Below are 25819 nucleotides of genomic sequence, written 5' to 3'. Positions count from 1 at the left end.
AGTTACTGAACTCACACTCATAGCAAACTCAGCACATTATCATAAGGTGACTTTCTTTGTATTGAAACAAACAAAATACATCTCAGAATATCCCTTTAGTTTCACACATTTAGTGTTTTTATTCGCTGTAGATATTTCATTTGGCCATGTGTGGATACTGTGGGAGCTACCATAGGAAAGTAAGTAGTGGGATATACTATAGGAGCTGTAGCAAAATGATTACTGGAAAGGAAGGGGGCATGTAGTGAGGAGAACCCTGGGAAGGTCACCAAGACCCTCTTGAGCTGTAAAATATACAGCAAGAGAGGAAGATTTATGCACTTGAGGTACATTTTGATGAAGGTAGGAGAGAGCTAATGAGGATGAAGGAAGGCAGTGGTAAGAGGAATGGTTGGGAACTGGCAGTTGGTAGGAAGGCTAGTGGGAGGAGTACACAGTCTGACAATTTTCTTGTTTCTATCAGTAACATGTTCCAGCTGTCAGAGTTGAAGGGAGAGGAGCCTCACATAAGTGCAGCAGACTGTCTGTGAGGAGGGAGGCTAGGAATAACACTAATGTTAGGAAGAAGAGAATGCTGCTGCTAGGTAGCAGTCATGCCAGAGGCTCAGTTACAAGAGAAGTTAGGGGGAGAATTTCAGACCAACAGCATTTTCAAGCTGAGTGCTGGGCTGAATCAGATGACTGAGAGTTTAGAGCCTTTTAATGTGGATATCATGAAGGATGATTAGATGGTGAAGGGAGGGAGGGACAGGGAACAGCTTGGGCAGGGATAGGGCTCACAGCGTGGTTGGTGGTGACCTAAGCAAGATAGCTTCCCTACTTGGAGCACCAGTGTGAGCCCAGTTGGTCTGTTTGGGAGGCACAATTGGCCTCATCTCAACAGTGCTGTGTAATGAGTCACTGTGGAACTGGAGATGGTGCTGACAACTACTGATGGGCACACATTGTAATGGTACTAGTGGAGACTATTGGGAGAAGAGGCTACTCTAGGCATGATCTGCACCTCGACAGGATTAGGAAGGGGAATTTGATGGCATTAATTATTGAGAGTATAGCAGGTGGGTACTGACCTGCACACGTTCAGATACCTGTTGTCGTGGGTAGGAGGACTAGGCCTTTTCTTGGAATAAAATATGACACCAGATTTCTGCCCTTTAAAAGTATTTCAACCAATTTACAAATTTCTTCAGTGCTTACAAATAAGATAGGATGTACAAGGTGCATTCAAGTTCTAAGGCCTCCGATTTTTTTTCTCCGGACTGGAAAGAGATAGAAACATGCGCATTGTTTTAAAATGAGGCCGCGTTCATTGTCAATACGTCCCAGAGATGGCAGCACCATACAGCAGATGGAATTTTACCGCCAGCGGCGAGAACGAGAACTGTTTTAAATACTTAAAATGGCGACATTTTCCTTACTTGAACAGCGTGCAATCATTCGTTTTCTGAATTTGCGTGGTGTGAAACCAATTGAAATTCATCGACAGTTGAAGGAGACATGTGGTGATGGAGTTATGGATGTGTCGAAAGTGCGTTCATGGGTGCGTAAGTTTAATGAAGGCAGAACATCGTGTGACAACAAACCGAAACAACCTCAGGCTCGCACAAGCCGGTCTGACGACATGATCGAGAAAGTGGAGAGAATTGTTTTGGGGGATCGCTGAATGACTGTTGAACAGATTGCCTACAGAGTTGGCATTTCTGTGGGTTCTGTGCACACAATCCTGCACGACGACCTGAAAATGCGAAGAGTGTCATCCAGGTGGGTGCCACGAACGCTGACGGACGACCACATGGCTGCCCATGTGGCATGTTGCCCAGCAATGTTGACGCACAACGACAGCATGAATGGTACTTTCTTTTCATCGGTTGTGACAATGGATGAGACGTGGATGCCATTTTTCAATCCAGAAACAAAGCGCCAGTCAGCTCAATGGAAGCACACAGATTCACCACCACCAAAAAAATTTTGGGTAACCGCCAGTGCTGAAAAAATGATGGTGTCCATGTTCTGGGACAGCGAGGGTGTAATCCTTACCCATTGCGTTCCAAAGGGCACTATGGTAACAGGTGCATCCTACGAAAATGTTTTGAAGAACAAATTCCTTCCTGCACTGCAACAAAAACGTCCAGGAAGGGCTGCGCGTGTGCTGCTTCACCAAGACAACGCATCCGCACATCGAGCTAATGTTACGCAACAGTTTCTTCGTGATAACAACTTTTAAGTGATTCCTCATGCTCCCTACTCACCTGACCTAGCTCCGAGTGACTTTTGGCTTTTTCCAACAATGAAAGACACTCTCCGTGGCCACACATTCACAAGCCGTGCTACTATTACCTCAGCGATTTTCCAGTGGTCAAAACAGACTCCTAAAGAAGCCTTCGCCGCTGCCATGGAATCATGGTGTCAGCGTTGTGAAAAACGTGTACGTCTGCAGGGCGATTACATCAAGAAGTAACGCCAGTTTCATCGATTTCGAGTGAGTAGTTAATTAGAAAAAAAATCGGAGGCCTTAGAACTTGAATGCACCTCGTACCACACTGGAGAGCACAAACATTGCAGTAATTTGGTTATAATTATCTAGTCTTCATCAAAATGTGCAGTTATTAACTGACTAATATAGATGTTTGCATAATGAGTCACGGACAACAAATCTGTATATGTACTAACTAACATGATGACACTGAACATAGGAGGGGCACTTGTTGATGACTAATTACTAACTGACTTAGAACTTCACATAATTGTTGCAGAAGCCTGGTTGACTCAAATATAACTTTATAGAATGATTAACACGTGCTGACTGATCAACAACACAGTCATTGTTCTATTTGATGATGACTCACTGTGAAGTTTACTTGTTGACTGCCTGGCATGGACTAACTGTGGCATTGTGCCCAAAAAGAAACATGTAGTACATAAATCACAGAATACTCAAATACAAGACTATTATGTTTTAAATGTTAATATACATGACAGAGAAAGTAAAAGATCATAGTATGAATATCCGATGAACACGGGAAAGTAAAAAGAAGAAAGTAAAAGATGCAAAGATACAATTGGCAGTGAATTAAATTAGTTTATCTATAGGCTGTATGATAAGGAAATAGCCATATAGTAGGAAGTATTTTTGTGAGAGGGGAGTTTTTTCATATAAGGGTTTTACAAAGCCTGTCAACAATTTTCTGGAAAGTTAAATTTGTCAGTTAGAATACTTTGTTAACTAACATGTTATTTTAGAAAGATTACACATTTTTGGACTCAGAAAAGTCGTGACTATAAAACTATAATATTGGCTTTTGGGAAGAATCACATTTTAAGATTCAAACTTTCTAAACCACAAAAACTTTGAATTAATGACTTTTGGAATGATAGGTTCTGGAAACAGTAAAATGTTTCTCTTAAAGAGGACTATAGGGGCTCTCGAATAAACATTATTGATCTTAAAATAAACAATTCTTAGTAAGCTTGAATTTTGACGAACACTTGGTTTATGGGTACTGTAAATTATAAATATTTCTATAAATAATATGTCTCCATGTGAGTTATTTATACTATTGTCATCAGCACTGTATAAAATGTACCCCCAATAATAATGTTTAATGAAATGTAGTGTATATAATAAATTAATTATGGTATACCAGGTGTAGCGGTATGAAATGAGCGTTTTTTTTTTTTTTTTTAAATAAAACACTAATTTTGAATTGAAAAGTAAAAACATTATATTCAAAGTATTGACCATTGCTTTCTATACATTTTGACCACCTTTCTGGCAATTTGTGGACACCACACCAACAGAAATGTTTGTCTTTTGAAGCAAACCAATCAGACACCCAATTTTCGACTTCTTCGTAGGAATCGGAATGTTTCTCAGCCAATTTGTGTCCCATTAATGAAAACAAATGGTAGTCAGAAGGGGCCAAGTCTGGTGAATACGGCGGGTGGGGTAGCAGCACCCATCCAAGTGTTTTGATTGTATCCTGAACCAATTTTGCTTTGTGTGCAGGTATATTGTCATGTAAAAAAATTAATTTGCCATGTCTTCTGGCCCATTCTGGTCTTTTTTTGATCAATGCATAGTTGAAATTGATCATTTGTTGTCTGTAGTGATTAGTATTCACAGTTTCACTGGGTTTTAGAAGCTCATGATACACCACACCTTTCTGATCCCAACAAACACAGATTAAGCCATGATTTTACCCATTTAGGATTCTTAAAATAAATCCATCTGTCTCCCCCCCCCCCCCCCCCCCCCCCCCATGAACCATAGACCTTGCCATTCGTGTGGAGGTTTGCGTGCTTCAGTGACACAGATAGCCGTACCGTAGGTGCAACCACAATGGAGGGGTATCTGTTGAGGGGCCAGACAAACGTATGTTTCCAGAAGAGGGGCAGCAGCCTATTTAGTAGTTGCAGGGGCAACAGTCTGGATGATTGACTGATTTGGCCTAGTAACATTAACCAAAACGGCCTTGCTGTGCTGGTTCTGCGAACGGCTGAAAGCAAGGGGAAACTACGGCCGTAATTTTTCCCGAGGGCATGCAGCTTTACTGTATGGATAAATGATGATGGCGTCCCCTTGGGTAAAATATTCCAGAGGTAAAATAGTCCCCCATTTGGATCTCCGGGCGGGGACTATTGAGGAGGATGTCGTTATCAGGAGAAAGAAAACTGGCGTTCTACGGATCGGAGCGTGGAATGTCAGATCCCTTAATTGGGCAGGTAGATTAGAAAATTTAAAAAGGGAAATGGATAGGTTAAAGTTAGATATAGTGGGAATTAGCAATGTTGGGTGGCAGGAAGAACAAGACTTTTGGTCAGGAGAATACAGGGTTATAAATACAAAATCAAATAGGGGTAATGCAGGAGTAGGTTTAATAATGAATAAAAAAATAGGAGTGCGGGTTAGCTACTACAAACAACATAGTGAACGCATTATTGTGGCCAAGATAGACACAAAGCCCATACCTACTACAGTAGTACAAGTTTATATGCCAACTAGCTCTACAGATGATGAAGAAATAGATGAAATGCATCATGAGATAAAAGAAATTATTCAGGTAGTGAAGGGAGATAAAAATTTAATAGCCATGGGTGACTGGAATTCATCAGTAGGAAAAGGGAGAGGAGGAAACATAGTAGGTGAATATGGATTGGGGGGAAGAAATGAAAGAGGAAGCCGCCTTGTAGAATTTTGCACAGAGCATAACATAATCATAGCGAACACTTGGTTCAAGAATCATAAAAGAAGGTTATATACCTGGAAGAAGCCTGGAGATACTGACAGGTTTCAGATGGATTATATAATGGTAAGACAGAGATTTAGGAACCAGGTTTTAAATTGTAAGACATTTCCAGGGGCAGATGTGGAATTTGACCACAATCTATTGGTTATGAACTGTAGATTAAATCTGAAGAAACTGCAAAAAGTTGGGAATTTGAGGAGATGGGACCTGGATAAACTGAAAGAACCAGAGGTTGTAGAGAGTTTCAGGAAGAGCATAAAGGAACAATTGACAAGAATGGGGGAAAGAAATACAGTAGCAGAAGAATGGATAGCTTTGAGGGATGAAGTGGTAAAGGCAGCAGAGGATCAAGTAGGTAAAAAGACGAGGGCTAGTAGAAATCTTTGGGTGACAGAAGAAATACTGAATTTAATTGATGAAAGGAGAAAATATAAAAATGCAGTAAATGAAGCAGGCAAAAAGGAATACAAACGTCTCAAAAATGAGATCGACAGGAAGTGCAAAATGGCTAAGCAGGCATGGCTAGAGGACAAATGTAAGGATCTAGAGGCTTACCTCACTAGGGGTAAGATAGATACTGCCTACAGGAAAATTAAAGAGACGTTTGGAGAAAAGAGAACCACTTGTATGAATATCAAAGGCTCAGATGAAAACCCAGTACTAAGCAAAGAAGGGAAAGCAGAAAGGTGGAAGGAGTATATAGAGGGACTATACAAGGGCAAAGTTCTTGAGGACAATATTATGGAAATGGAAGAGGATGTACATGAAGATTAAATGGGAGATATGATACTGCATGAAGAATTTGATAGAGCACTGAAAGACCTAAGTCGAAAAAAGGCCCCAGGAGTAGACAACATTCCATTAGAACTACTGACAGCCTTGGGAGAGCCAGTCCTGGTAGAAGCCGACCTCAGGAAAGATCAGTTTGGATTCTGTAGAAATGTTGGAACACGTGAGGGAATACTGACCTTACGACTTATCTTAGAAGTTAGATTAAGAAAAGGCAAAACTACGTTTCTAGCATTTGTAGACTTGGAGAAAGCTTTTGACAATGTTGACTGGAATAACCTATTTCAAATTCTGAAGGTGGCAGGGGTAAAATACAGGGAGCAAAAGGCTATTTACAATTTGTACAGAAACCAGATGGCACTTATAAGAGTTGAGGGACATGACAGGGAAGCAGTGGTTGGGAAGGGCGTGACACAGGGTTGTAGCCTCTCCCCGGTGTTATTCAATCTGTATATTAAGCAAGCGGTAAAGGAAACAAAAGAAAAATTCAGAGTAGGTATTAAAAGCCATGGAGAAGAAATAAAAACTTTAAGGTTCACCAATGACATTGTAATTCTGTCAGAGACAGGACTTGGACTTGGAAGAGCAGTTGAACGGAATGGACAGTGTCTTGAAAGGAGGATATAAGACGAACATCAACAAAAGCAAAATGAGGATAATGGAATGTAGTCAAATTAAGTCGGGTTATGCTGAGGGAATTAGATTACGAAATGAGACGCTTAAAGTAGTAAAGGAGTTTTGCTATTTGGGGAGGAAAGTAACTGGTGATGCTCAAAGTAGAGAGGATATAAAATGTCGACTGGCAATGGCAAGGAAAGCGTTTCTGAAGAAGAGAAATTTGTTAACATCGAATATAGATTTAAATGTCAGGAAGTCATTTCTGAAAGTATTTGTATGGTGTGTAGCCATGTATGGAAGTGAAACATGGATGATAAATAGTTTGGACAAGAAGAGATTAGAAGCCTTTGAAATGTGGTGCTACAGAAGAATGCTGAAGATTAGATGGGTAGATTACGTAACTAATGAAGAGGTATTGAATAGAATTGGGGAGAAGAGGAGTTTGTGGTACAACTTGACAAGAAGAAGGGATCGGTTGGTAGGACATGTTTTGAGGCATCAAGGGATCACCAGTTTAGTATTGGAGGGCAGCGTGGAGGGTAAAAATCATAGAGGGAGACCAAGAGATGAATACACTAAGCAGATTCAGAAGGATGTAGGCTGCAGTTGGTACTGGGAGATGAAGAAGCTTGCACAGGATAGAGTAGCATGGAGAGCTGCATCAAACCAGTCTCAGAACTGAAGACCACAACAACAACAACCATCTGTCTTTCATTCAATTCATGTGGCACCCATTTTCCACACTTTTGGATCTTTCCCATAGCTTTCAAACGGTCAGAAATTGTTTATTGTGCAACATTTAGCATTGCTGCGATTTTCTTCTGTCTCAAAGTATCATCTTCATCCAATATTGCTTGGAATTCGGTGTCTTCAAACTTTTTTGGTTGTCTTCCACATTCTTCATTTCTTACATCAAAATCATTATTTCTGAACTGTTGAAACCATCTTTTGCATGTTGCTTCTGATAGAGCATGATTACCATATTCCTTGACAAGCATTCAATGCAACTCTGCAGCACTTCTATTCAAATGAAAACAAAAAATTAATGCTTTCCCCAAATCATCACTTTCTGGTACAAAATTCGACATTGTTAACAAAATGAAAACATATGATGTTGTTTGTTCCATGACTTGATGTATACTAAATATCTTTGACAGATGTCATACCAATCAAACAAAAAAAAATTAAGGCTTGTTCACAGCAAATGTTCCGTATCGACACATTTGTATTCTAACACTCATTTCATACCAGTACACCTGGTACATTGAATTACCATACTTTAATGTCCAAAAACTGGGGAAATTCAGATAATGTGATTTATTTCACTTACTTTTTATTTGCTTGCACCTTTTTAGTAAATCTTTTTTAAAGATAATTCTGTTGTAGTACTGAACACATGTTGCATTTTTCATTTTGTACAGTACGATGAACGACAGCTTTGCTCTGAGGTTACAAAAGTCATGTTTCAATGATGAGCACATATACAGATGGAGGTAGTATCACATACACAAGGTATAAAAGGGCAGTGCATTGGTGGAGCTGACGTTTGTACTCAGGTGATTCACATGAAAAGTTGCTGATGCGATTATGACCATGAGACTGAAATTAACAGACTCTGAATGAGGAATGGTAGTTGGAGCTAAAAACATTGGACATTCCATTTTGGAAATCATTAGGGAATTCAATATTCTGAGATACACAATGTCAGGAGTTTGCTGAGAATACCAAATTTCAGGCATTACCTCTCATCACAATGTAGTGGCTGACGGCCTCCACTTAACGGCCAAGAGCAGCAGCGTTTACATAGAGTTGCTAAGAAACTAGCAACACTGTGAAATAACCACAGAAACCAATGTGGAACATAACAATAATCATATCCATTTGGGCAGTCTCGTGAAATTTGGCGTTAATGGGCTATGGCCACAGGCAACTGACTCGAGTGCCTTTGCTAATAGCACAACGTCAGCTGCAGAGCATCTCCTGGCTTCATGACCATATCAGTTGGACCCCAGAGGACTGGAAAACTGTGGAATGGGAGAGCTGATGGTAGGGTTTGACACCACAAAGTCATGGGTCCAACTTTTCTACAAGGAAGTTTGCAAGCTTGTGGTAGCTCCATAATGGAATGGATTGTGTTTACATGGAATGGACTGAGTCTTCTGGTCCAGCTGAAGCAATCACTTACTGAAAATGCAGCCAAACAATGATGGAATTTTGAAGGATGATAATGTGCCACATCACTGGGCCATAATTGTTTGTGATTAAATAGAGTTTTGTTCTCACCTTCAATGTGTAGAATTTCTTTTTGCATGAAGCTCATTATGCCATGTACAAACCATAAGTAGCACTGTGCCAATGTGTATTCTAAAAAGAGCCTAATAGTTACAGGACAGGTTTGTTCAGATAAGAAATAAATTTTTAGACAGTCATATATCTGCATATGCTAGTGACACCATCTTATTAGCAGTGAGACAAAACCTCATATTCTGTTCCCACAAACTCAGAGCGATTCATTAACTTCTGAGCTCTTACAGTGCAGATTGAAAAATATGAAAATGCTTTATGTATGAATGCCTCCACTTCCAAGTCAAAATGTCAGAGGTAGCCTTCCCAGTATTATGAAGAATATGACAAAAAATGTACTGGACTGAAAAATAAATAATGTGTTTTTGTTGTGTACTAAAATGGGCAGTTTAGCAAAACAATTCAAAAAACTGAATGGGGATCATGGAACGGTCTCAAAAATGGGTGGCTCCCAGTGAAAACAGGTAATATTGCATCGCTAGGTATATATAGTGCAACTAATTTCCCTTTATAGATATTGAGGAATTGTAGTGGAGGCCATGACAGTTACGTTTATCATAGGAACTTATGCCCACAAATGTACTATTGTCCCCACTACATGTAAAATACCACAACAGACATTCAGATCCATGCTCACTACAGGTTTTCTTACACGGCATTCAGTTGTGTTTGTGACCTGCCTGGATCTCATTTTACACATGCTGTCCTAAATCATGGGGCCAAAGTGGATAGGTCACTGTGGGCTGACTGCTTGGCCTGGACATTCTCCCAACATGAACCTGATAAACTACTGGCTGTGGGCTCACATGAAATGCTTGATTTACAAGATCCCTGTGGTTTATGGGGAAGACCTACTAGTGTGAGTTACGACTGTGACAGACACTGGAGAACCAAGGACTGGCACTCACATGTTCCACAACACGGTACAAAGATACTGTATCTGTTTTGATGTTGATGGTTGCTACATTGAGCCCTGTTTCTAAATGAACTCAGGCAACAAGAAGCTGGAGTCAGAGAGCAATGTGTACTGTGGTATTTTGTGTGTAATGGGAAAATAGCATGTTTCCAGACAGGAGTTTCTATGCTTAACTTAATCACCTTGCTCCTCACTTCAAGTCCTCAAAGTTTTGTAAATGGAATTTAGTTACACTCATTGTGTATTATGAACCAAACAGATCAGAAAGGAAAACTTAAGAATACTGACACCAGGTGCGGTATAAGAACAAGCAAGATAATTCCACCTTGCTCTGTTACAAACTCTACTCTAAATGCTACACATGATGTTTATTTTTTGGTGCGTTACTGGGTTTGTGTAAATCACAGTTCAGGTGAAACAAACTTGTATTATCTGCAACAAAAAGCATTGATGGTAAATGTACTGGGAAGTGAGTGTAAGAATTCCAGCATCCTTAAAGAGACCTCTGCAATGTATGTAGTAATCCACTCTACACCATATTCTTTGTACTTGCTTCTACTGAATAAATACTTTATTTCCTTTAGCTGTACTACCTCCGAATATAATTCCATAAGACAGTAGGGTGTGAAAGTACGTAACATGTGGCAATATCCCTACAATCAATACAGTGTGTAAAACATGCTGAACTAACTTAAGGAAAAACATTTTTCAATTTTTATACCAAAGCTTCTAATTATTTACTGGTTGACTAGTTTCAGGCTCTGCCCATTTTCACAAGCCATGTACTTGTTGTGGGCAATTTACGCCATCACGGTCCGCCCCCGGTAGCTGAGTGGTCAGTGCGACAGACTGTCAATCCTAAGGGCCTGGGTTCGACTCCCGGCTGGGTCGGAGATTTTCTCTGCTCAGGGACTGGGTGTTGTGTTGTCCCAATCATCATCATCTCCATCGACGCGCAAGTCGCTGAAGTGGCGTCAAATCGAAAGACTTGCACCAGGCGAACGGTCTACCCAACGGGAGGCCATCGTCACACGCCATCATCATCGTATGCCATCACGCTTTAGATGTTGTAGCTCAAATCTTTAGTATCCAGTATGATCCTGATCCCCCCATGAACCATGGACCTTGCCGTTGGTGGGGAGGCTTGCGTGCCTCAAGGATACATATGGCCGTACCGTAGGTGCAACCACAACGGAGGGGTATCTGTTGAGAGGCCACACAAACATGTGGTTCCTGAAGAGGGGCAGCAGCCTATTTAGTAGTTGCAGGGGCAACAGTCTGGATGATTGACTGATTTGGCCTAGTAACATTAACCAAAACGGCCTTGCTGTGCTGGTTCTGCGAACGGCTGAAAGCAAGGGGAAACTACGGCCGTAATTTTTCCCGAGGGCATGCAGCGTTACTGTATGATTAAATGATGATGGCGTCCTCTTGGGTAAAATATTCCAGAGGTAAAATAGTCCCCCATTTGGATCTCCGGGCGGGGACTACTCAAGAGGACATCGTTATCAGGAGAAAGAAAACTGGCGTTCTACGGATCGGAGCGTGGAATGTCAGATCCCTTAATCGGGCAGGTAGGTTAGAAAATTTAAAAAGGGAAATGGATAGGTTAAAATTAGATATAGTGGGAATTAGTGAAGTTCGGTGGCAGGAGGAACAAGACTTTTGGTCAGATGATTACAGGGTTATAAATACAAAATCAAATAGGGGTAATGCGGGAGTAGGTTTAATAATGAATAAAAAAATAGGAGTGCGGGTTAGCTACTACAAACAACATAGTGAACGCATTATTGTGGCCAAGATAGACACAAAGCCCATGCCTACTACAGTAGTACAAGTTTATATGCCAACTAGCTCTGCAGATGATGAAGAAATAGATGAAATGCATGACGAGATAAAAGAAATTATTCAGGTAGTGAAGGGAGACGAAAATTTAATAGTCGTGAGTGACTGGAATTCGTCAGTAGGAAAAGGGAGAGAAGGAAACATAGTAGGTGAATATGGGTTGGGGGGAAGAAATGAAAGAGGAAGTCGCCTGGTAGAATTTTGCACAGAGCACAACTTAATCATAACTAACACATGGTTCAAGAATCACAAAAGAAGGTTGTATACATGGAAGAAGCCTGGAGATACTGACAGATTTCAGATAGATTATATAATGGTAAGACAGAGATTTAGGAACCAGGTTTTAAATTGTAAGACATTTCCAGGGGCAGATGTGGATTCTGACCACAAGCTATTGGTTATGAAGTGCAGATTGAAACTGAAGAAACTGCAAAAAGGTGGCAATTTAAGGAGATGGGACCTGGATAAACTGAAAGAACCAGAGGTTGTAGAGAGTTTCAGGGAGATCATAACAGAACAATTGACAAGAATGGGGGAAAGAAATACAGTAGAAGAAGACTGGGTAGCTCTGAGGGATGAAGTAGTGGAGGCAGCAGACGATCAAGTAGGTAAAAAGACGAGGGCTAATAGAAATCCTTGGGTAACAGAAGAAATATTGAATTTAATTGATGAAAGGAGAAAATATAAAAATGCAGTAAATGAAGCAGGCAAAAAGGAATACAAACGTCTCAAAAATGATATCGACAGGAAGTGCAAAATGGCTAAGCAGGGATGGCTAGAGGACAAATGTAAGGATGTAGAGGCTTGTCTCACTAGGGGTAAGATAGATACTGCCTCCAGAAAAATTAAAGAGATCTTTGGAGAAAAGAGAACCACTTGTATGAATATCAAGAGCTCAGATGGCAACCCAGTTGGGAGAGCCAGTCATGACAAAACTCTACCATCTGGTGAGCAAGATGTATGAGACAGGCGAAATACCCTCAGACTTCAAGAAGAATATAATAATTCCAATCCCAAAGAAAGCAGGTGTTGACAGATGTGAAAATTGCTGAACTATCAGTTTAATAAGTCACAGCTGCAAAATACTAACGCGAATTCTATACAGACGAATGGAAAAACCGGTAGAAGCGGACCTCGGGCAAGATCAGTTTGGATTCTGTAGAAATGTTGGAACACGTGAGGCAACACTAACCTTACGACTTATCTTAGAAGAAAGATTAAGAAAAGGCAAACCTACGTTTCTAGCATTTGTAGACTTAGAGAAAGCTTTTGACATTGTTAACTGGAATTCTCTCTTTCAAATTCTGAAGGTGGCAGGGGTAAAATACAGGGAGCGAAAGGCTATTTACAATTTGTACAGAAACCAGATGGCAGTTATAAGAGTCGAGGGGCATGAAAGGGAAGCAGTGGTTGGGAAAGGAGTGAGACAGGGTTGTAGCCTCTCCCTGATGTTATTCAATCTGTATATTGAGCAAGCAGTGAAGGAAACAAAAGAAAAATTCGGAGTAGGTATTAAAATTCATGGAGAAGAAGTAAAAACTTTGAGGTTCGCCGATGACATTGTAATTCTGTCAGAGACAGCAAAGGACTTGGAAGAGCAGTTGAACAGAATGGACAGTGTCTTGAAAGGAGGATATAAGATGAACATCAACAAAAGCAAAACGAGGATAATGGAATGTAGTCAAATTATGTCGGGTGATGCTGAGGGAATTAGATTAGGAAATGAGACACTTAAAGTAGTAAAGGAGTTTTGCTATTTAGGGAGTAAAATAACTGATGATGGTCGAAGTAGAGAGGATATAAAATGTAGACTGGCAATGGCAAGGAAAGCGTTTCTGAAGAAGAGAAATTTGCTAACATTGAGTATAGATTTAAGTGTCAGGAAGTCGTTTCTGAAAGTATTTGTATGGAGTGTAGCCATGTGTGGAAGTGAAACATGGACGATAACTAGTTTGGACAAGAAGAGAATAGAAGCTTTTGAAATGTGGTGCTACAGAAGAATGCTGAAGATAAGGTGGGTAGATGACGTAACTAATGAGGAGGTATTGAATAGGATTGGGGAGAAGAGAAGTTTGTGGCACAACTTGACTAGAAGAAGGGATCGGTTTGGTAGCACATGTTTTAAGGCATCAAGGGATCACAAATTTAGCATTGGAGGGCAGCTTGGAGGGTAAAAATCGTAGAGGGAGACCAAGAGATGAATACACTAAGCAGATTCAGAAGGATGTAGGCTGCAGTAGGTACTGGGAGATGAAGAAACTTGCACACACCAAACCAGTCTCAGGACTGAAGACCACAACAACAACAACATGATCCTGATCCATGTGGCAAAGATATTTCATATGCAATGGATAATTTGTTCTAATTGGAATTAACTGCATCTCATGCTGGCTTATTTTTCATAGGTATTATTGTAAATTTGACTCATAATGAATTGCATTGACATCTGTCAAATTTACAATAACGCCTACGACAAATAAGCCAGCATGACACATGGTGAATTCCAATAAGAATGAATTCTCCATTGTATTGTGAAATGTCATTGTCACATACCTCAGGTCATGTTGGTTAATAAAGATCTGAGCTACATCTAAAGTGTGATGACATAAATAGAACTATCCTCACAAAATATATACCAAATACAAAATATGTGGCTTATGAAAATAGGGAAAGCCTGAAACTTGTCAACCAATAAATAATTAGCAAGTTAGGTGCAAACAATTAAACGTGTATTTTTTTCAATATTTGAAAGTTGCAAGCTGCTACATACTGAAAACCTTTATGTGCTGAATTAAGCTTAATGATGAGTTTGAACATGTGTTGACTTTACTTTAATTTGTTATTCAGTTGTGAAATCAAGATGATATCATGCAGAATATTCAGACCTGAGAAACAAAAATTAAAAGAGGAGTATGCTATGCAAAAAGTGAGTGTGTGGCAGCCAAATTCCAGCAGCAAACAATTTACAATTGATTCAGGATGAGGCTGTGAAATTTAATATCTCAAATCTGCTTCTAGAACAACTGCATTAAGTATGACAAAAGTTTGTAAAAAATTGTCTTACCTCATAGACTGTGTATTTGTCATCCTTTGTGGCAGGCTGCTGTGTGAGGCCCAAGGTCAGCTGATCCAAGTTATTACCTTGAATGAGGATTTCTGGTTTATCGAACCATCTGTTTATTTTTATTTTTCCGACTGGACATCCTATATCTTTGTACATACTGTAAAATGTGATTTAATTAGTTTATCTCATTAAAAAGAAAAATGAATGTATACATGGACTGTTTCTTCGAAAAGGAAATGGATTTGGATTTTGGTAGCAGCTGCTGTAAGAGGGCTTGCACAATATTTGTTCAGTTTTTATCTCTTTATTCATATTTTTTGTGTGGAGCCATACAATAATGCCTTTTGCACATGTCAGAAGTGACAATAATTGCACTTACAAAATATGTTACATATTAAAGTTGTTATATCTTACATTTGTTTTATACATTTATTACTTAATAGTTGATATGCTACTAGTTGAAGTTACTGTTCAAAGTCTTAAAATTTGGTAAATGAATATAAACATTTACCTGTCAGAAAAATTTTAATGTGACATTAAAATTGTTCCCCATACACTTTCTTAGAGAGTTTGGTAGTTGGTAAACCAAGTAAAAACATTAATGAGTTTCCTCTTTGCATGCATCCATGCAAGTGCTGACTATATACATAGTTAATCATAAGTGATGTACAAAGCTGACATAAACTCAATGATAAGGTTACAAACTTTCAGTCCAGATATGAAGCAGCCACAGAAGGTGTACCCCAGGGCCTAATTTTAGTCGCTTTCCTCTTCCTAGTGTCCATGAATGATGCAGAGTCACCCATCATCTCCCAGTTGGTAACTTATGCAGATGATGCCTTACTGTTATTTGCTGGCAAACAAAATGATGAGTTAAATAACTGAGGTCAAATAATTGCTTATTTCCAGGACTGAGATTTGGAGATTAATATCTGCAAGTCACTGTTATTACCATTTAAACTTGCAAATTCACACCAAACATCTGTCAGTAATATAGGTGGAACTGAAGCAGTGGAAACAGAAGACTGTAGACTAAATTTCTAGGTATTTACCTAAATGAAAATCTATGAGGGGTAAAAGATATCAATTTCACATGTATTAAATCAGTAGTGCACTAAGGCTAATTAGTTTTCTCCCATCAGACATTAAAAACAATTTATCATGGGACAATTTTTGCACAGATTATTTATGGGATAGAGATATGGGACTGTGCTACTGACATACATATGAACAGAAGATTAACCCTGCAGAAAAGTGCAATCGTGATCATCAGTGGAACAGGGTACAGAGGGTCACACACAGAAATAATTGTATGTCATAAATACCTCAAAGTCTGCTCAATGTACTGGTAGCTTTACAAATCAATTACATTTTTTGTGATGTCAGAAGAAAGCATTCACGCAGTCTATTATGTATGACTGTAATAAAAGAAAGGAAGGATGCTACTATTGACTAGGAGCTAAACTAAAAGCAATGGCCCATGCTTTAATAGTCACATATAGTAAAACAAACTGCTGGCCTTTATAAGGTATCACAAAGAGAACTAATTCAAATTGAAACAGAAATAATTCTTGATGGAAAAGTGCTTATAATTTTTAAGTGAATATTAACATTAAGCTGAAATGAAATCTTTGTATATTTTCTTATGTGAAATATGAATATTTGTAATAATTATGATGTAATATCCAATTGTGTTGTCTTACTTAGTACACTGACATTTGTATTATGTGTATGTAATCACCTATGCATACATAAAATGTATCTGCTCTCTGTTCATACTAAACTTATTAATTCTTTTGTCTTGCTAAGTAAACTAGTATTTGTATTACATATATGTAATCACTTATCGTGTATAAAATGTATCTCCTCTCTCCTTGTAAAAAACTTGTAAACTCTATTGTCTTACTAAGTAACCTGATATTTGTATCATATACTCAAATATCTAGTCACTTATGCAAAAATTGCTGTGGCATTTGCAAAAGTAATCAGTTGGTGACTCCATGAAAAAAAATACAATAAATAAATCAACAAATTGTTTTCAGGGTGCACTCAGCCCCATGATGCCAAATGAGGAGCTCGACCGAATAGTAGTGGTTTCGGTCAAGAATACCATCATAATGCCCGGGAGAGCGGTGTGCTGACCCCACACCCCTCCTATCCGCATCCTCCACTGAGGATAACACGGAGGTCAGATGGTCCCGATAGACCACTCGTGGCCTGAAGATGGAGTGCTTTATTTTTAGTCTTGTTCTTTTCCAGAAATAGTTAAATTTTCTCCTAGTGTTGTGATCATATACATCATTGCACTTGATAATTTCGTTGGTTGACTCATAAAAAATGTAACTAATTTAAACGTGTATAAAGAATACGTTGTTAGGTACTTGTCATGCAAAAGTACTTCACAACATGAATCTCTGTGGGCGACCCTACAAATAAATCTTATTCAACTTTTCTGTAACTCAAATATTCTTTTGAGTGAATATCAGCTGGACAGCTCCATATTTCAACCCCTTAATTAAAAAAGGTGTAATTTATTCCATGGTAGCTTTTAAAATTTTTAATGTTTGGCTAGCAATTATCTATGTGAAGTAGTTAAGGAGATATAAGCCACCACTGACTTTTCCACATACAGAGTTAATGTGGTTTGTCCACCAACAATTTGTATCATCATACATACAAGAAATTTATTGCCATCAGATTTTGTTACCGAGCGTTTACATTCATAATTAATATAGTTGTATTGTGAACTATCTGCTTTAAATCTCAGTAAGTGAGATTTAGTGACATTCACCTTGAGGCCCTGATCATTGTATTTTTTTTACTTTTCCTACACCACTAGTTCCTTACACTCTCTACCATAGAATAAAACTGAATTACCATTTGCAGAGCTTATTATATCAGGATTAATGGGATATGCAATGTCTTTCTTGTTACAAGGAAGAGAAAGTGACCAAGGATAGAGCCTTGATGTTCACCTTGTATTATTGTTTCACTCGTGGACTAAAAGTTAGTTAATTAGTTTCATGTGCGATGGATTATTTTACATGCTAAATCTTATTGACTTGGAGTGAGTCATTTTACAGTCACATCTCAGATGAACTAGAAAATATGGTTATGTGCTGAAAATTTATGAGCATTCCTGCCTGTCAAGTTTGGCACATTAGAATAATAGAAAATCTTCTCTGGAATAGAAGGAGTTGTCGAGGTGGAATGTTTTCACTTTGTTATCGGATTTTGCTCTGCTGTCTTTCAGATATTTTACATCACTAGGTAAGTGATGAAAAACTTTAGTTGCCACATTGTGTACCCCTCGCATCCCCCCCCCCCCCCCCCTTTCTTTTTTTAAAAAAATGTTCTGCAACAGCATTAAATCCAAAGCCTAAGAGCTTAGTGATAATTAATTCTTCAAGAAATGCTTAGATGGCGAAGACTTCTGTGCACTTTTGAAGGCATAATGTTCTTATTGCAACATACTACAAATTACTTGCTTTTGAATACTTTGGTGCATTCTTAATTTGGCTTTGTAATATTTCATTTTACATCTGGAGCACAATTTCTTTTGTATTGGCAGCAACAAGTATGAATTACTATGATTGCACATGACTTCCAAGACACTCCTAAGTGTCCTATGCCCCTAACTACAAATTATACTGTTAATGATAATGATGTAAATATTTTCTGAATGTTATTATTATTTGAAAATAAGCCTATTAGGACTGCATGAAGTACTTAGAGGTGAGCATTTGCCTTCCTTTGTGCCCATATTTCTTTCACATTCCCTTCCTGTGGGCTTCCTTCCTCTCTTATGATCATGTCATTCCAGACTTCTTCTTCAGTTTCTCCTCTTCGTCAACATGTCATTTGTGAATTTCAGACCTAAATATTTTACAGTTTTGGACATCTTGTGGATTGATTCCCACTCATTTCAGATCAGTTTGGATATCACAAACCCATTTCATTGTGTCAGTTTTGGCTTTGCTCCTGCTGTCAAAAAATTTCTGTTTATTTTGTAAGTCTGTCTGGCTTCATGCTTTTAATGTGCCCATAGAATCTTAACCTGCATTTTCAAATGTCACTATGTATATTTGTGTATTGTTAGAGTTCCTGAGTGCTTTGGAGTTGGTATTGTTTGTCTATAATGTTTCCAATGTCTGTTTTCCTAACCAGAATTAACATTTCTGATCCATAGAGGCACCTGGTTTAATTACTGTATTGTAATGTCTGAGTTTCATGATACATTTCTTGTTGAAACTATTTTGGGTAACTCAATACGCAGTTCCCATCTTCTGGCATCTAATTTTGTTTGCTTTTCTTTCAATTCCATTTCACTCAATTGTTTCACTGAGCTATTCAAATCGCAGAACTAATTTAATTTTGCCATATTTTGTCTCCATGAATTTTGGTGTGTCTTTGTTGCAGAGCATGTACTCTGTCTTTTCATATCTGTGAACTGACTTTTTCTGCATTTTCTTTCAAGAGTTCAGTCTGATTTTGGGCTGATGAGATGTCATGAGGTAATACTGTTAGATTGTCTTCAAGTGCTAGGCAATCTATAGATAACTTTCCTCTGCCTGAAGTGACTGGTTCATGAATTTTGAAATCTGACTTCTGTTTGCATCATTCTTGTATCACTTTCTCAAGAACGGAGCTGGAAAATAACTGTGACTGTCCATCTCCTGTTTTGATTTCAAAAGGATGTGGGCATTGTGCCATAAATTTAACCTTGGACTTTATATCTCTCAGTGTCTCTTTTATGATTACAAGTGTTTTCACGTTTAGACATTGTTCTTTTAATATCTGAAAGAGTGATTCATAATCAGCTGAGTCATAGCTTTTTTGAAATCAACTAAAGTGCAGACTAAATTTTTGCTACAAATGCTGTGATGTCTTAGGATTAACTATAGGTTTAAGATTTGCTCTGGATATGAAAGGCTTGGTCTGAATCCTGCCTGATATTCTTAAATATTTAGTTCAAATTATTACAGTTCTCTGCAGCAAAATGTCATTTATCTTAGCATTCTAGCATTTTAAGTATTTATACCTGTATGATGACGCAACAGTACACTTACAAATACATGGAAGCCCAGTTTCCTAATACAGTGCCTTGTAGCAGATTTTCATACTTTTTACAGATCTCTTATGGTGTATGTCAGAAATTGCAGAATGCAGTTTTGGAAAAACTGATATTATGCTGTGTCATTTAATTCGTGTGAAATCATTATGAGTTAATTTTAGAATCAAGTATCACTTACAGCAAGTCACTCTGAGCGATCCCATGGAACATCCTGTAAACTGCCTCTGTGAACTCGGAAAGTGTAGCTGGTTTCAAGTCCTCCTTGTAACAGTTGCTGTAGCCAGTTTGATTTGATTTTATATGGAACTTCTCTAATAAGTCATCACCTGTAAGCAACAGATAAATAGTGCTGCAGAATTAACACCTAAAATTAAAGAAGGGGTAAACTCAAATATTTTTAAATAAACAAATAAAAGATGGTATCATAAAATTTTAAATTGGGGCAGGTATACTTTAGTGTAGTTGTGTCGAGTCTTTGTTCTGTAAAGAGTATCCTCCTCACTATTCTTTCTACCTCTCCCACAGTGCTATTTCCCCACCCACACAATCTGTTCATTATCCTTACCTGTCCCTGTTCCAGCCCTGCTACTAACCTGTTGCCCTGAGACTCATGTCCCTGCAATGGACCTCAATGCAAGACCTGTCCTGTACTTTCTCCCTCTACTGTCCACTCCAGTCCTGTCACTGGCATTTTCTACCCCACCAAAGGCAGGGTCACATGTGAAAGCAGCCATATAGTCAACCAACCTAGCTGCAACCACTTTATGTATTTCTACTTGGACTTGACCGTTAACCAAGCTCTCTGCCTGCATAAATGACCAACCCTAAGCTGTAGCCAGTTGACAGCTGGACCACCCAGATACCAAACATACTGCACAGCACTGTGTGCTTAACTTCAAAGACTGCTTCACAGCCCACACCAATGGTTTGTCAGTACTAATGCCAGATTTTCTGAACTGCACAGGTGGGAAGTCTTCCTATAACACATCCTTTAATCCCATAACATGGTGCTCACATCACAGCCCACTGTCCTTTCTCCATCCCTGAATATGGAAGTTAATAGGAATATAAAAAAAGGGAGGAAGGTTTATCTGTTTAGCAAGAGTAATAGAAGGCAGATTTCAGACTACCTAACAGATCAAAACAAAAATTTCTGTTCCGACACTGACAATGTTGAGTGTTTATGGAAAAAGTTCAAGGCAATCGTAAAATGTGTTTTAGACAGGTATGTGCCGAGTAAAACTGTGAGGGATGGGAAAAACCCACCGTGGTACAACAACAAAGTTAGGAAACTACTGCGAAAGCAAAGAGAGCTCCACTCCAAGTTTAAACGCAGCCAAAACCTCTCAGACAAACAGAAGCTAAACGATGTCAAAGTTAGCGTAAGGAGGGCTATGCTTGAAGCGTTCAGTGAATTCGAAAGTAAAATTCCATGTACCGACTTGACAGAAAATCCTAGGAAGTTCTGGTCTTACGTTAAATCAGTAAGTGGCTCGAAACAGCATATCCAGACGCTACGGGATGATGATGGCATTGAAACAGAGGATGACACGCATAAAGCTGAAATACTAAACACCTTTTTCCAAAGCTGTTTCACAGAGGAAGACCGCACTGCAGTTCCTTCTCTAAATCCTCGCACAAACGAAAAAATGGCTGACATCGAAATAAGTGTCCAAGGAATAGAAAAGCAACGGGAATCACTCAATAGAGGAAAGTTCACTGGACCTGACGGGATACCAATTCAATTCTGCACAGAGTACGCGAAAGAACTTGCCCCCCTTCTAACAGCCGTGTACCGCAAGTCTCTAGAGGAACGGAGGGTTCCAAATAATTGGAAAAGAGCACAGATAGTCCCAGTCTTCAAGAAGGTTCGTCGAGCAGATGCGCAAAACTATAGACCTATATCTCTGACGTCGATCTGTTGTAGAATTTTAGAACATGTTTTTTGCTCGAGTATCATGTCGTTTTTGGAAACCCAGAATCTACTATGTAGGAATCAACATGGATTCCGGAAACAGCGATCGTGTGAGACCCAACTCGCTTTATTTGTTCATGAGACCCAGAAAATATTAGATACAGGCTCCCAGGTAGATGCTATTTTTCTTGACTTCCGGAAGGCGTTCGATACAGTTCCGCACTGTCGCCTGATAAACAAAGTATGAGCCTACGGAATATCAGACCAGCTGTGTGGCTGGATTGAAGAGTTTTTAGCAAACAGAACACAGCATGTTGTTATCAATGGAGAGACGTCTACAGACGTTAAAGTGACCTCTGGCGTGCCACAGGGGAGTGTTATGGGACCATTGCTTTTCACAATATATATAAATGATCTAGTAGATAGTGTCGGAATTTCCATGCGGCTTTTCGCGGATGATGCTGTAGTATACAGAGAAGTTGCAGCATTAGAAAGTTGTAGCCAAATACAGGAAGATCTGCAGCAGATAGGCACTTGGTGCAGGGAGTGGCAACTGACCCTTAACATAGACAAATGTAATGTATTGCGAATACATGGAAAGAAGGATCCTTTATTGTATGATTATATGATAGCGGAACAAACACTGGTAGCAGTTACTTCTGTAAAATATCTGGGAGTATGCGTGCGGAACGATTTGAAGTGGAATGATCATATAAAATTAATTGTTGGTAAGGCGGGTACCAGGTTGAGATTCATTGGGAGAGTGCTTAGAAAATGTAGTCCATCAACAAAGGAGGTGGCTTACAAAACACTCGTTCGACCTATACTTGAGTATTGCTCATCAGTGTGGGATCCGTACCAGATCGGTTTGACGGAGGAGATAGAGAAGATCCAAAGAAGAGTGGCGCGTTTCGTCACAGGGTTATTTGGTAACCGTGATAGCGTTACGGAGACGTTTAATAAACTCAAGTGGCAGACTCTGCAAGAGAGGCGCTCTGCATCGCGGTGTAGCTTGCTCGCCAGGTTTCGAGAGGGTGCGTTTCTGGATGAGGTATCGAATATATTGCTTCCCCCTACTTATACCTCCTGAGGAGATCACAAATGTAAAATTAGAGAGATTAGAGCGCGCACGGAGGCTTTCAGACAGTCGTTCTTCCTGCGAACCATACGCGACTGGAACAGGAAAGGGAGGTAATGACAGTGGCACGTAAAGTGCCCTCCGCCACACACCATTGGGTGGTTTGCGGAGTATGAATGTAGATGTAGATGTAGATCCCTATCCTACTAGTTTCATTTGTTTCTATCATAATCTGATACATAAAAAATCTACTCACAAAACAGCAGCAGGAGAAAACACATGTAGAGGTACAGAAATTTGCAAGTTTTCAGAGCAGTGGCTTCTTCTTCTGTACATGTGTTCAAAAGGATCAAATGTAATGTGTGATGGTATTCATCATGGCAAAAGAAAAGGGTTGGGTGTGTTAGAGGTGGTGGGAGTGGCAAAAAAGGAACACATATTACATATTTCATTCAGTCCTTTCGAAAATGTCTACAGAAGAAGCCACTGGCTCCAAAAGCTTGTAAATTTCCTCCTGCCACCTCTTGGTGAGTAGGTTTTTTATTTATCCACTTACACTATATTTTGAAATATTGATTATTTTTGATAATCTGTCTTAATTAATATACAGGGGGAATTGTCAGTATTCATGGTATGACAGGAATGCTCATTTGAAACAAAAACCTACTTATGGACATATGCCCTAATCTGAACAGTTTCTGAGACAGAAGACATTTAATGTACATTTAATTTTGTGCTGGTAGCTTGTATGTATGTATCTTATCCACTCAACCTTTTTGAAGTTTTATTCTAGCCCAACTTACCTCACTGCTTTCAAACTCTTTGCTCAGGATGTCTGCTGCCATTGAACTACCAACTGAATGCACAGTTTTCCATACTGTGTTCTGACTGAAGTTGTGTGAAGGATTGAGAGTGTCTTAGAGAGAAACATAGATTAACTGTGTTTGTACATATCCTGGGTAAAATATCACACATGTACAATAACAAGGAATATGCAGTTACAGTGTATGTATATGGCTACTGTGATGGTAGTGCTTGTGCTGCTGTCAAAGAATACCATGAGTTCCTTCTGATACATTGAATTCATGATTATAGGGTATTTACCAGAGTTTTTAGCACTTAGCATGAAATAAGTATTCTTCCAAGTTCCCTTTTTCATCTGAACATGTAGTTAAACAACCTGTGCAGGAACAGTGACACATTGTTGAAATGGTGCTGTGTAACCCATCTATCAGCATAAGATGACTTACTGCACATATCAATGTCCCATGAACAAATGTATGGTGATCATTACATGTGGAAAACTTGTATCCATTTCACATAAGTGTGTCCTAAACCTTGAAGTTGTTGAAAACACCACACACCTTAATTTGATACCAGGTAAATGACAATTGCCATTTGCTTTCTTCAATTCTGCTCACTGATGAAGCCACATTTACATGGAATGGAATCAATAACAAATGTCGTAATCATTTATGGTTGCAGAAAAATTCACACACTATAGTGAGAATCAAATTTGAGTTTCACTTTTTGAACAATATGTAGTGCAAGGTGATCAGTAATGTGTTGGTAGGTCCAGTCATTTTAGAAGAGCGATTGGTGGGACAAATATTTGCAGTTTTTGGAAAATTCACTTATTTAACACCTTGTGAATGTTCCTTTGACCATTTGGATGGCAGCATACCTCTAATATGAGGGATCCCTTCTACAGTTTGCAATGTATTTGAGTGAACGTCTCAACTGCACTTACCATAATTGCTGGATTGGTATGGTAGTACCTATTAATTGGTCACCAAAATCGTCAGATCTTATGCTATTAGGTTTTTGTTTGTAGGACTAGATGAAGTCTGGGGTGGACAAATGAAAGGTGAATACAAGAGATGAACTGCTTGGTTACATCATGGACGTTGCAAAGCACTCAGACAATCAACACAACATGTTCTCCCAAGACTGCACAAATCCATTGAAATTGATGCTTGATATTCAAATGTTTATTGTGGACTGTACAACACCTGTAGTGTGAAATATATGATAATGCTTAGATGTAAATATGTTAAACTATTTATTTTTAATTGATACTTTGTAAAACATATGTTGTAATGTTTACTAACTGTTGTACGTGTGTATATTTGCAAACCTGACGATATATTGAATAACACAAAAAAGAAAAAAGTGCATTGAATGCATTCTATTTTGGAAACCATTCAGAACAGGCCGTATACCAATACGAAATTTTGGTTTCGAATGATCATACCATCATGTCCTTGAATACTGACCATTCATTCTGTAACAGCCTGTATATATATAAGGCATTGTCATTGTAAGTGCATTAGCATTAGTGGTAACCGGTTGTTAGTATATGCAAAACATGTAGTCTACAATGATTGCTTCTGCCTGTTATAGTATAGCTTGTCTCATTTCACACCCCTATAGTCCTCCTCCATTATGGTGTTTAGGGAATGCGACGTATGAATTAATGGAGACTCAGTAGTTTCTGAGTTAAAACAGAGGAATATAATAAGTTAATTCTCTTACAGTATAACAGGTTAACAAGGGTACTTACGCAGAATCTGTGAAATGAATTCCGTATAGGTTATGTGTTCATGTTCTGCAATAACAATTCTACGAGCCTCTTGGTATGTCTTCTCATCATCCCAGTGTGGGTTAATGGAAGACAGCTTGTCAGCCACCCTGTTGTGTTCTCGTAAATACAAATTTTGTAGAATCGTTAGTTGGGTGTTCTGGTTCACGCGCACATCACCTGCACATGTGACATTTTATATCATAGATTAAATGGGACACTGTGAAAATAAAATCAATTTTAACTTGTGCAACAAGGTCAGATTCATTTTCAGTTTTTCATTTAATGTATTTAGTTTCACTCATTGATACAAGATTGAAATATTAGAAATTCTGTAGACAAAACATACTGGCATAAACTCATTTGCGTATCCATACAGGAAACTGCAG

The 25819-nt window shown here is 38.8% G+C and overlaps 1 protein-coding gene across 1 annotated transcript in view; it reads right to left on the bottom strand.

Annotated features, from left to right (window-relative positions):
* Positions 1–25819, bottom strand: part of LOC126425095 (peroxidase-like) — a 151546-nt gene that overhangs the window by 24031 nt on the left and 101696 nt on the right. The window contains exons 8-10 of the mRNA XM_050088013.1: positions 25413–25610; positions 20035–20182; positions 14783–14939 (exon numbers count right to left, since the gene is read on the bottom strand). Coding sequence (XP_049943970.1) covers positions 14783–14939; positions 20035–20182; positions 25413–25610 — 503 coding nt within the window. The remainder of the gene's footprint in view (positions 1–14782; positions 14940–20034; positions 20183–25412; positions 25611–25819) is intronic.

Source organism: Schistocerca serialis, chromosome 10 (assembly GCF_023864345.2).
Source record: "Schistocerca serialis cubense isolate TAMUIC-IGC-003099 chromosome 10, iqSchSeri2.2, whole genome shotgun sequence".
NCBI lineage: Eukaryota > Metazoa > Arthropoda > Insecta > Orthoptera > Acrididae > Schistocerca > Schistocerca serialis.
This window is presented reverse-complemented; position numbering and strand designations above follow the sequence as displayed.